The sequence below is a fragment of the Puma concolor genome, chromosome D3, assembly GCF_028749965.1.
Source record: "Puma concolor isolate L17-30 chromosome D3, mPumCon1.1.hap2, whole genome shotgun sequence".
Taxonomy (NCBI): Eukaryota; Metazoa; Chordata; class Mammalia; order Carnivora; family Felidae; genus Puma; species Puma concolor.
The window spans coordinates 13,800,441-13,813,387 of NC_141678.1; the positions used below are offsets into that span (position 1 = coordinate 13,800,441).

The following is a 12,947-nucleotide window of genomic DNA, read 5'->3' on the forward strand; positions in this document are numbered from 1 at the left end:
AACTTTATCAAAGGTATGTATGTAAAGGAAAAAACACAGTACCTAGTGGGTTTGGAACTGTCCATGGTCAGGCTTGTCCTGGGGATCTTGAAACGTATCCCCCACAGGTAATGGGGGGTCGATTACTGTGGTCAGAAACTGCCCTACGCCTCAGGTGTTTACTGTCCAAGCTCAAGAGGATAGGAGCTCATGGCTACAATAAGTTCTAATCAAGGAAGCACTAAAGACCACAAGACACTCTGTGGTTTAAGAAGTGACTAGTCTGTGACTTTCTAAACTGTCAACCTGTTTTAAATTTTAATGGTGCTTGAAAAAGATCAAAGGGGAGGGGGCAGGGCCAGTTGTATGTGGTGTGTTTCCCCGCCCCCCCCCCAAAACCAGTTCAGCAGTTATTTACCTTTCAAGCAATTAACATAATTACCATTATGCTAAAAAGTAATTTTGGAAAGTTCTGCCCTGAGCTCTTACGACCCCACCGGGACAGTTTTAGTTGGGACTTATCTTTTTGATGGAAGCCTAATTGCAATTTTGGCTTTGTGCACACAAACAGAAGCAGCTAATTGTTTAGGCAAATAGCAGATTAATTTAAATATGCATCCCTAATAAAACAAAAATGGTATCCATTATGGTCCTTGTTCCCATGACGAGGAATATAAATATTCTGTGCAAGTACCATTAGGCGGAGGTCTTAAGGATTGTCGACATTATTTCACAGTGGTAGCACTTTCCTGATACCGAGTAATCTTTACAAAAGCTCACATAAATCAGCTTAAACTCATTGAGATCCCATTTCCACTATGTGCAGCTTCATTACCACACTCTGGCTGGCCTCCTCCGGGAGGTGGGAGGGGCATGTCGCAAACTGGCATGGGTGCCCACCACAGCTGCTGAGCAGGCTTTGTGTCTCCTCAGAAGACTGGCCATCGTTACTCATGTCATTGTTAACAACCGTTCCCCGGTCTAGGGTGAGCTCCGAGTTGCTTCCGCCCTGCTGCCGCTTGTCAGAGCCCCACTCCCGTCTCCTCGATTGGGCCGAGGGCCCTCACTCATTGTGCTCTTCCAGATTTTTTGACAGACCCTTTTTCTTCTTTCGTCTGCATCCATTTCATATTTCTCGTGGATGAAGTCGTGTTGTCGTGAGGCTGGCACTGGCTCAGAGTTGAACATCCTTTATCCAACTCTTGAGGTTTCGTCAGGGAGAAAGAAAGACCTCTGCTCTCCTTTTAGTTTTCCCGGTGTGGGGCAAATAAATGGGGGCCGTGAGCTCTGGCGCTTAGGGATCATGGCTTGTTCGGGAAATGATGGCAGTGACCTTTTTAAGTCACTACTGAGGAACTAACTACACAGATCCTGCCTTTGCATTTGCTAAGACATTTTCTCGTTTTCCCCTGGCCTGACTTGCAGGATAAGTGTAGTAGACACTTTTGGGGTGTCTCCTAACCCCAGTGAACCTCCTTAGTCCCCGTAGGGGTAGGCACGTTCACAGTGAGTGTTTGCATTAGTCTTTGGCCTCGGTTGGACGAGGGTGGGAACCGTAGGCCCGGGGGTCAGCTAATTCATGGATTGGGATGAGCCATTTGGGCCTCACACATTTAGTCTGGGTTCTATGCTTGGATTAGAAGACTCTGCAGATTGGGGAAGAGCGACGACTGGTTTGTGGGGGGAGACAGAAGAATGAAAACAGCTGCACACACAGAACACATACCCTGCCTTGGTTCTGAATGTCTTCCTAGTCCCTGGTTCAGATTCCTTATGATCTCCAGCTGTACTTCTTGCCTTTGGGTTCCATGAAATAGCCCCATTCCCTCCCAGCCCATTTCCCTTTTGTGTTTGAGTTGCGGTGGATTTTTGTTTCTTTTGTTTTGTTACGTCCCTTGCTAAAACGTAAGACAAACATTTGGCAAACCTTTATTGACAGCCACGTTGTCAGTGACGTTCTGAATTCACTGACATAGGCGATATGGAAGAAAAAGGACACAGTTCTGACACTTGAGAGGTCCACACAATATCAAGAGCCAAATCCATATCATTATTGTTTCTGTGATATAAGACTTGGCCTTTTGAATGAATTTCTATCAGATTTTTAAAAATTATCACCTGTTTGAAACCCATGGGGGAGGGGAGGAAAAGGAAAAAAAAAAAAAAGGTTAGAGTGGGAGAGAGCCAAAGCATAAGAGACTCTTAAAAACTGAGAACAAACTGAGGGTTGATGGGGGGTGGGAGGGAGGGGAGGGTGGGTGATGGGTATTGAGGAGGACACCTGTTGGGATGAGCACTGGGTGTTGTATGGAAACCAATTTGACAATAAATTTCATATATTGAAAAAAAAATTATCACCTGTTTGACAAGTGACTATATTTGGTTCGGACAGGCATTGGCTACTTACTTCTTAATGTCACGTGATGGTTGTGCATCCAATTCAACTTGAAGTGTCTAGAGAAATTAGCCGCCCCTTCTTTGGGGATATTAAAATAATTTTATGGCATGATAAAAAGCATATCCATTTTCCCATTGTACTTTGTATCTTCTGTTATGTGTTACATTTTGGTCATTAAAAAGTTTGTTTCTCGGGACGCCTGGGTGGCGCAGTCGGTTAAGCGTCCGACTTCAGCCAGGTCACGATCTCGCGGTCCGTGAGTTCGAGCCCCGCGTCGGGCTCTGGGCTGATGGCTCAGAGCCTGGAGCCTGTTTCCGATTCTGTGTCTCCCTCTCTCTCTGCCCCTCCCCCGTTCATGCTCTGTGTCCCTCTCTGTCCCAAAAATAAATAAACGTTGAAAAAAAAATTAAAAAAAAAAAAAAAAAAAGGTTTGTTTCTCTCAGGTGCAGGTTTTGTGAGAATAGAAGTCCTATCCTTTCTGTCTGCCCCCAAACGAAATGCTTGGTGGATGCCATGAGAATATTCACTGCATGCAGTCAGTGACTTTCTTGTTTTATTTTGTCTTATTTGCCGCAGTTTCCCGACTACCTAGAATAGTGGCTGGCCCAAAGCCGGGGCTCAGTAAATACTTGATTGTACTATTACATCAATTCCCTTTTGACTAAATGTTGGTTAACGTGGGTGATAGTCAGCTACAATATTACAAGACATTATTATAATTCAGGTATTGGTAGTTCAAGTCCCTGCAGTTCTGAGGTTGTAAGAGTAGCCATGATGTAACTACTAACGAATAGATTGATCATTTATAAAACTAGCTTCCACCCAAACATCTCTCCCCATTCGCTGCTGTGTCTCTTCCTGCCCACCTTGCCCGGGTGTTTTTGGGTCAAGTGTCCAGCAACACAGTTGCAAAGTGAAATTGCAAATCTTGCAACAGCTGCAGGATTTAATGTTAAAAGTGATATTGGAAGAGCCCCAGATGCGGTAATTACATGGGTAAGTATACGTGGCTTTTTTTTTTTCTTACTATTTGAGTCCTTTTTTAAAGATTAATTGCCTGCTGATGCAAAAGCAATAATGTACATGGGGTTCATCACACACATAGAAACGAAAAGCCTGACCACAGTGACACAAAGGCTGCGGGGCAGGAAATGGAAGTGTGTGGCAGTGAAGCTCGCCCTCTTCACATGAAGTGGGGCAGTGTCACTGGAGGGTAGACCGATAAGTTAAAGATGAATGCTAAAATGCTGAAGCATTTGGGCTAAAATAACACAACAAGAGTTTGGGCTAATGAGCCAACAGGGGAACGCAAATGGAATAAACACATACTCGGTTGAAGCAAATACTCCATCTAAAAGCAGGCAGAAAAAGAGAAAAAGGGAACACAGAACAAATGGGACAAATAGCAAAATGGTAGGAAAAACCCATTCCTGCCCATAACCACATTAAAGGAAATAGTCTACACACTCCAGTTAAAAACAAGACCAAGTATATATGCTGTCGACAAGAAACTCGTTTCAAATGTGAAGACACAAGGCAAAGAGAAAGGACAGGAAAATATATACAGTGCTAACACTAATCAGGAGAAAGCTGGAATGCCTATATCCATAGCAGACAAAGAAGATCTCAGAGCAAAGAACACAACCAGGGGTAAAGAGGGACATTTCACACAACGAAGGGTCAGTTCGTTCAGAGGACATGACAGTTTTAAATGTTCACACGTGTAAAAGTGGTCTTGGAGGACTGTGCTGTCGACAAGGAAGGGGCTGACAAGGTTTTATATGCTTAGTGGTTGAAGGGAGTAGAGAGAGTTGATAAAGATGACGACGCTGTGGGAGTCCAGAAAAGAATGTGGCCGTTAAATTGAGGGAATCCTAGAATATATTTTCCAAAAAGACCTTTCTTAGGATGGCTCTGTGAAGCTCAACCTTGCAGCAAAGGATATTTTATTGCACAAGATTCTGTTGGAATAGTGATGCCGACAAAACCGAGTAGTTGATTAATAATGAAAAATGTGTTTATAGATAAACTCCATGTGTGCTTAGAGTGAGCCGTGGTTGAGTAACTTCCACATTTGGCAGAATCCAGGCAAGTTTACGTCATTTGCTCGTGGAGCTCATGGTTATTTTATGCACTTGGAGAGGCAGCCGCACATCCCGCACTTTCCCAGCATAATTCCAGCCCAGCCTCATCACATACCAAGTGGCTTTGGACCAGTTGTTTAACCACTCGGAGCTTCTGTTCTCTTTTGTAAATGAGGATAATGATGTTCCTCCCAAAATGGAAGTGAGCACTCAATGAGAGGAGACAAATGAAAATGTCTCACTCTCAAAAGCTCTGTGAAAATTGCAAATTTTGTTTCTCTCGTGACTGTTTATTGTGACGTCTCTGAACAAAGGCAAACACACATAACGCAGAAGTGCTTGGAGGAGGCACATCTTGGAGTATGCCTGTCTCCTATTGAATGTGTATTCAGCGTTTTCTGCAGCATCTCTGTTTCTTCTGAGAGTGGGGAGGACTTGCCAAAAGATTTGCCAGGGGAATGTGTCGTGGAGCCGTGTGTGACCCGCGGATCCCCTTGGTTTATCGTAATTCTTAGAAAAGAACGCTGTTTTACGTCTGAAGCGACATTTAACTTGAAGAAAGCTCCGCTTCTGTTTGTCATCACCTACCTAGCCTGCTGGCGGTTTCAAAGTCTTGCAAAGCAGCCTACATGCATTACTTTCTTCTGACTGTATTTTTTAGTACTGAATGATGCTTTATGGTAAGATCCTAAGTTCAAAGCACTTGGATTGCCGAGAGAAGAAACGTGAAAGAGCTTTATCTGTTTTGGGTAACAGGAAGTTGTAGGAAGTAGGATTAGATTTTTGGAGGAGCAACAGAGGGAATTTGCACTATTAGTAGATTGTAAACATGCTTTACAACATGGCAGGCCTTCTAGAACACATGAAAGGTAAAAATGATTGGCCTATTTCCAGCCTTCTGTGTGGCTTTTCCCCTTTCGTCTGTCCAACAGTCCTGTGCAGTAGGTAATGTTATCTTCCGTTTTGTAGATGAAGAGACAGGCCCACAGCTTAAAGTAACTTGCCCAAGACCTTCTGCTAGCAAGTGGTAGAGCTGGATTTGAACTCAAATAACCACAGACTGTTATTTCTGTCCAATCATTTCTCAGGGAACTTTGAAAAATAAAATCAGTGGGAATTGGAGCAGGACGTTATCCAGTATGATGCAGACAGTAATTATTTTCTTGGATACATATTGGCAGGGAAAGAAGTGGGTGGGAATGATGAAAAGAATTTGGGTAAGAAGAAAGTCATCCCAGGTACAGAAAAGTTTCTGTTTCTGATAGAAGAGTGTAAGTTCCTGTAGACAGACTGGTTCTCAGACTTGAGCGTATATCCCAAGTTTCTGTTGCCCCAAAATCTGCATTTCTAACAAGCCCCCAGGTGATGCTGCAGCTGCTGGGGCTTCTGGTCTGAAGACCACTTGGAAAACTTGGATATCATGCTGTAGACCATTTGAGAAAGGTGGAGACACACAGCCAGTGTGTGTAAGAGGAATTCATCTGGGTAGCAGCATCCAGGGAGCTGGAGAGAGAAGGGTGTGTAGGTAGATCAAGGTTTTTAGCAAGTGTAGGATAGTTAAGCTCACGTTTGATAATGATGGAAAGTAAAGCATCAGTGCTCACTGCGGCTGGAAGAGGGTGGTGTGAGGAAGGATGTAAAATACAAGTTAGTGGCTGTTTTCAGATCTTGCTGGCATCTAGAACAGTGCCCCGTATATAACATGCTCAGTAATTTTCTGCCTGATAGCTCACGCTTGCTAGAATGGCTGTCATCAAAGACCAGGGATGACAGATGCTGGTGAGGATGTGGAGAGAAAGGCGCCCTTGTGCATTGTCGGTGGGAATGTAAATTTATGCAACCAGTGGAAAACGGTTTGGAGGTTCCCCAAAAAATGAAATCTAGAACTCTAGATTTCATATGGTCCAGCAATTCCACTTCTGGGTATATGTCCAGAGGAGATGAACTCACTGTCCCGAAGAACCGTCCGCACCCCACGTGCACCGCAGCATTGGCATTATTCATGACAGCCAAGACGTGGAAACAGCCTGAGTGTCCATTGACAGTCGAACAGATAAAGAAATTGTGGTATACGTGTCCAACGGAATACTATTCAGCCATGAAAATTCCGCTATTGGCAACAACATGGGTGAACCTTGAGGGCGTTATGCTAAGTGAAATAAGTCCGAGGAAAAACACATACTGTATGATCTCACTTATGTGTGGAATCTAAAAACAAACAAACAAACAAAACCCTCAGAAACAGCAGATTTGTGATTCCTGGGGACGGAGGTGTGGGAAAAATCGGTAAAGGTGGTCAAAAGGTGTCCAAACTTCCAGTTAGAAGATAAGTTCTGGGGATCTAACCTACAACACGACGACCACAGTTAATACCGTACCGTATATTTGAAAGTTGCTAAGAGAGTAGATTTTAAAAGTTCTCATTCTAAGGAAGAAGAAATTTGTTAACTGTGTGAGGTGATGGGTATTAACTAATAATGTACTATGGTAATCATTTTACAGTGTATGCATATATCAGATTGTTGTGTCGTACAACTTATATGTCAACTATAATCAATAAAACTGGGAAAAATTATTTGTTGCATGAATGGACAATTAAGAGAATGAATTAGGAGCGCCATATGTGCAAAGTATTCAGCAATTGATGTGTGTCCTGCTATTGTTAATTGTCTCATAAAAACATTTTATAAAATTTATCTTTTTAGTAAAAATAATTTTAGGGAAAATCTTCAGAATATACAAGTGGATATATAGTAAAATGCCCTCCTACTCTTGTCCCTTCTCTTTGGTTTCTTTCCTTCAATGCCAAGCACTGGTAACAGTTTCTGTGTATCCTTCCATACACGAGGATAGTCTGTGTATACGTTTGTGTGTGTGTGTGTAAATTTTTTAAAACACGAAAGTAGTATAACCTGCTATACCACTACTCTGTCCTTCACTTTTTTCATTTAATAATATATTTTGTTGATCTTTCAGATAGCTTATATATAAGTCTGACACAGTCTTTTTAACTCCTCATTTTATTTAAATTTCAAACTGTGGTGCACATTTAGATAGCTTCTAATCTTTTGACATAATGAAAAACATTTCAGCGACTATCCTATAGACATTCGTAATTTGGTACATTATCATCAAATTGCCTCCCAAGTTGGGTGAATTAGTTTATATCTCCACCAACAATTTAAGATAGAGCCTAGGGTGCCTGGGTGGCTTTGTCAGTGAAGCATCTGACTCAGTCAGTTTTGGCTCAGGTCATGATCTCATGGTTTGGTTGTGAGATCGAGCCCCAGGTCGGGCTCTGCACTGACAGCGTGGGGCCTGCTTGGGATTCTCTCTCTCTCCACCCCCCCCCCCCCGCTCTCTCTGCCCCTCTCCCCCCTCAAAATAAATAAGCATTTAAAAAAATAGAGCCTATTTCCCTATAGCCTTAACAACAAAATGTTTTACGAAATTTTTCATCTTTGTCAATTTGATGGATGAAAAATAATATTCTGTTACTGTTTTTGTGTTTTTCTTTTTTTTAGTGTTTTATTTTTTTCTTAGCGCATGCGCTTGCCTGTGAACGGGGGAGGGGGGGCGGGGGGGGGCAGAGCAAGAGAGGGACACAGAATCCGAAGCAGGCTCCAGGCTCTGAGCTGTCAGCACAGAGCCCGATGCAGGGCTGGAATGCATGAACCATGGAATCATGACCTGAGTTGAAGTCAGATGCTCAGCCGACTGAGCCACCCAGGTGCCCCTGTTTTTGTATTTTTCTAATTGTGAGTGAATTTTTGCATTTTTCTTACGTTTGTACATCAGTTGTATTTCTTTTTTTTTTTTTAATTTTTTTTTTTTAACATTTATTTTTTTTTGAGACAGAGAGACACAGAGCATGAACGGGGAAGGGGCAGAGAGAGAGGGAGACACAGAATCCGAAAAAGGCTCCAGGCTCTGAGCGGTCAGCCCAGAGCCCGACACGGGGCTAGAACCTACGGACCGCGAGATCATGACCTGAGCCGAAGTCGGACGCTTAACCAACCGAGCCACCCAGGCGCCCCCAGTTGTATTTCTTTTACTGTGACCAGCATGCTCTTGTCCTTTGCTCACTTTCCAATTGCTTTTTTTTTTTTCCTTATTGGACCTTAGAAGCTCATTGTTAAGGAAATCGGCCCTGTGTTGTATGTGATGCAAATTTGTCATTTACCTTTTAACTTTCTTTATATTGCATGATTACTTTATAATTGTGCGTTTTAAGCGAATCTAAAGTTACCTGCGCTGTTTTTCTCTACGTAGGGTTTCTTAATATCTGGGATCTAAGGACCGGAAAGTATCCCATCCATCGTTTTGAGCATGACGCAAGAATACAGGCACTAGCCCTCAGCCAGGAAGATGCAACGGTTGCCACAGCTTCCGCTTTTGATGTTGTAATGTTGCGCCCCAACGACGAGGGCTACTGGCAGATCGCGGCAGAGTTCGAAGTTCAGAAACTGGTGAGCTTTTTAGTCCAGTCATTTGATTCTCCATTCTTAGAACCTCTGGGTCCGATCAAACAGATAGCAATGACGTTGGCAGCTCCCATTCCCTCGGGGCTTCCTGGGGGCCTTACATTTCTAAATCTCACTGCAGCCTTGCAAAATAGGTAGATAGTATTCTTTTCCCCCATTTACCAAAAAGCCCATAGAGGCTGAGAGCAGTGTATCGCCTTGCCCCGGATCTCAGAGCTAAGGAGCTGAGATTCAGATCTCGGGGCTGACCTCCAGGCCAGGGGTTTCTCGTCACTGTGGTCCTCAGCCTCCTTCACCTAAAATGAGATGTTCGCCTCTGGAAATGGGAGCTCGGTTTCTGGCCCATCCTGTCAGTGAAAATGATGAAAATGAATTCAGTGGTACCTTCCCAGTCCATATGGGAGGGAAGATTTCCGTCCTACACTTTCTTCCGCCTCAGATTTTCTCACCTGGAACTAAGAGTAACTCCTGAGTGAAAACAAGTTTAAGTCAGTGTTAATTGGGCAGCCGAGTTCCAGGATGTCATGCGTGAAGCTCAGCCAACCTGAAGCGTTCTTTATGTCGAGCTTATCTCCATACTCAGTTACACGTGAGCCTCCACTTTTATACGGTGGGAGGTGATTCCGCGGTAAGAAGGAAGTGCTCAAATCTGCGCTAAATTTGGATTTAATGTAAACAAACTCGATTTTGGCACTAGTAGAGTGAGCAGAAAAGCCAGTGTTGAATAACGAATTGGTGGTCTGATCCGGAACAGATCCTGTTTTTCTGCCTTTTCCCCCTGGTGGAGATCTTGTTAGCCTTGAGTAACTAAAAAGCCATGATGTCAGCACTTCGCCTGCGTAAGCTTCTTGTCCCTTTAATGACCAGTTTCTGCCCTGTGGGTGGTGTTCCCCCCAAACCGTCTGATGCTCCTCTCGGGGGTTTTACTAGAAAAATGTGAAGTACCATCTTTCTTTGTTCTCAAAACTACCGTAGTGCTTATTATTTGGTGTCTGCCTAAAGAACATTCTAGACCAGCAATAATTATACGAATGCAGACAGTTACTTAAGATGTGAGTTCCTCCGTAAAGGGTAAATCCTGCCTTGGCAATAAAGTGGCATCCTGGCACCCACTGGAAGCTTTTTGAAGGAGTTTACAGCTTCTGGCAAATGGCACCACCACACTCAGTCTGAGCCTCTTGGTCTGTCAGAAGTCCAACAATAAAGTGAAACTAAACAGCTAGGCTGAGGATGTTAATTTTAGGGAAATAAGAAATGACTTTTAGAATGGGAGGGAGAGAAAGCAAGCCACAACTGCTTGGCAGCATAGGCCTCATTTCTCATCTCGGATGAGGGGCTGCCGTGCCTCCCTGAAAAAGGTTCCCCCAGCCCATGAGAGCCACTTTTGTCTTCCCAGGTGGGCTCCCCGAATCCCAATGGCCATCTTCCCTGGGTTGCAGCACTGGCCTAGCCCTTCCGTCCTTCCTTTGTGATGAGTCCTCAGCTGGGCAGGTTGGGGGTGGGGCACCACTCACACTCACACTCTTGGGCCCGAGGATTAACAGCAGAGGCCCCCGGATGTATACTGTCCCTCCAGCTCCTCTGGACAGTCCTTAGGATTCAGGCTTTTGAACTCGTTTGGCTTCTTGTCAGGGCCACGCTGTCCTTTCACGCGGTGGTTTTCACGATTACACAGTTTGGCACACCTGCTTTTGTACGCTGAGATTTTACTCAAGGAGGTGAAAACCTGGTGTGAAATGTGCTCGGGAGAAATGTGCCACTTAGGGAAGTAGAAAAGCAAGTGATGCCTGAGGGGAGCGCCTCGTTGCCGTGCAGATCAGAGGCAGCGGTCGCGCTAGTGCGGTCAGGAGTACCGTGGCGGTGGTATCATACCCTCGATGACCTAGAAACAGCAGAGGATGGATAACGCCGCTCTTTTTAGCCTTTTAGCTGCACATTTCTGGTACCTGCACAAATGCTAAAATGTGAATTTTGCTGATTGGGAACCGAGGGGATTTGATTCAGTTTCTTGTAAAAAAAGAAAACAAGGAAACTTAATATCTTGAATAGTTCTTATACTCTCATGTTTCAGAATTTAAAAGGCAGTAAGGTTTATGGGAGAAATCTCTCTTCCACCCCATCAAAGAACTCTGTTCCCTCTTTGCAGGCAGCCATCCTTAGCAGATTTACGCTTGCACAAGCCACGCACACCGTGTTCCCTCTGCCGCCCTCCACGCACGTTAGTGCACTGTGAATCCTGCTACTCCCCTTCCTTGCTTTTTGTCCCCAAATTTATCTTGGAGATGATTCCATTTTGTATCATGCTTTTTTCTGAGACTACATGGTATTCCTGTTAATTAGCCCCTTAGTAAGGCGTGTGTAGTAGGTGTTTCCAGTTTTTAGCTATGACAGCATCGTGCTACAGCAGGTAACCTTGTATGCAGTGCGTGTGTGTGTGTGTGTGTGTGTGTGTGTGTGTGTGTTTATTTGTAAGTAAATTCCTAGGACTGACTTGCTGGTTCAGTGCGTATGTGCGTTTGACATCGTGTAAGTATTGCCAGATTTCCCTCTAGAGAAGTTGGACTCGATTACATCCCACCAACCGTAAGTGGGATCCACAAATATGGTTGTCTCCCCTCTACTTCCAGACCGGTGTCCTATCAAGCTAATGGATTTTACTGCTATGACTGGTAAAAATGGTATCTCGGTGAATTTTTACTTCGTATTTCTCTTATTAGGAACATACTGTGTTTCTTTTACAAAGAGCATCTCTTTATTAGTGTAGGAACTGTGTTCTCCTTTCCTATGAGCTGTTTCTTTGCCCATCTTTTTCTGTTAGGTCGCTGGTCTTAGTGACCTCTGGGAGGCATCGTGTGTTTTTTGACCAAGTAAGGATGAGCTGGAGGTGAGACCTGACAGACTGTGTAACTCTTCCCCATTCACAGGTTGACTACCTTGAAATCGTTCCAGATACCGGAAGGTATCCTGTGGCAGTGGCCACAGCTGGAGATCTGGTGTACCTGCTGAAAGCTGAAGACTCTGCCAGAACCCTCCATTACGTCTATGGCCAGCCGGTCACGTGTCTGGATGTCTCAGCCAACCAGGCTGCTTTTGGTGTGAAGAGTCTGGGATGGGTATACGAAGGAAACAAGGTACAGAAATAGTAGGGTGTATAATCAACGAAAAAGAACGTCGGTTTTTATTTTTTAGAAGGCAATTAAAAAATTAAGGCTCTCTGATATTATATATTTTTAAGATGTATTCAGACCATATACATTTAGCATGGTAAAAAAAAAAAAACAAAAAAAACCAAAAAACAGACCCTGAAGCTCTTCTAAAGGATGTAAAATGGAAAGTAATTGTCTCCTTTCTCCTCCCTTCCCCCAGCCCCATTCCACAGAAGAAACTAAGCATTTTTTAGGTATCAAGAAAAATTTAATGTGTTTAGAAGTACATTTATGCACCAAAAACCATATTTGTGGAAATGCGATTATAGTATACATCTGTTCTGTACCCAACATTTTTATTCAGTAATAAGCCTTGGAGGGCATTCCACGTCACCACATACCATGCTCCGTCTCGCTAGGATTCTGGCGTAGGCTTACAACCCATGGTCTGTGTATCTAGCCCCCTCGCTGGTGGGCATTTAGGTCACTTTCACTGTCTCAGCGATTACAGGCAGTGCTACGATGCATATTGCAACTCTTGCGAGTCCTTGTGTGGTCGATCTCTGGGATAGATTCCCAGCGGTTGTGTTGCCTGGGCAGAAGGTATACACTCGGGATGGTGGTAAGGGTTGCAGCAAGACTTGCATTCTCACCAGTAGTGCATAAAAGTGCCTTCTGATCATCCTTGAGCCAGAATTAAGGAGACAAGTTTGTAATTGAAATTCTTTGCATGATGACTAAATTTTATCACTACCTAGCATTTTACTAGCCTGACTGTAAGCCAAGTAGTTAGTCTTAAACTTGATTTGTAGAACTCTCTCTCTTCCAGTGGAATCGGGAGAAAGGGATTCAGTTT

General features: G+C 43.9%; 1 protein-coding gene across 3 annotated transcripts in view; it reads left to right on the forward strand.

Moving 5' to 3' along the window:
• FBXW8 (F-box and WD repeat domain containing 8) overlaps positions 1 to 12,947 on the forward strand; it is a 126,180-nt gene that overhangs the window by 77,001 nt on the left and 36,232 nt on the right. For all 3 annotated transcript variants that reach the window (XM_086681790.1, XM_086681789.1, XM_086681791.1), the window contains exons 6-7: positions 8,734 to 8,930; positions 11,870 to 12,076. In XM_086681790.1, the coding sequence (XP_086537916.1) occupies positions 8,734 to 8,930; positions 11,870 to 12,076 (404 nt within the window). The remainder of the gene's footprint in view (positions 1 to 8,733; positions 8,931 to 11,869; positions 12,077 to 12,947) is intronic.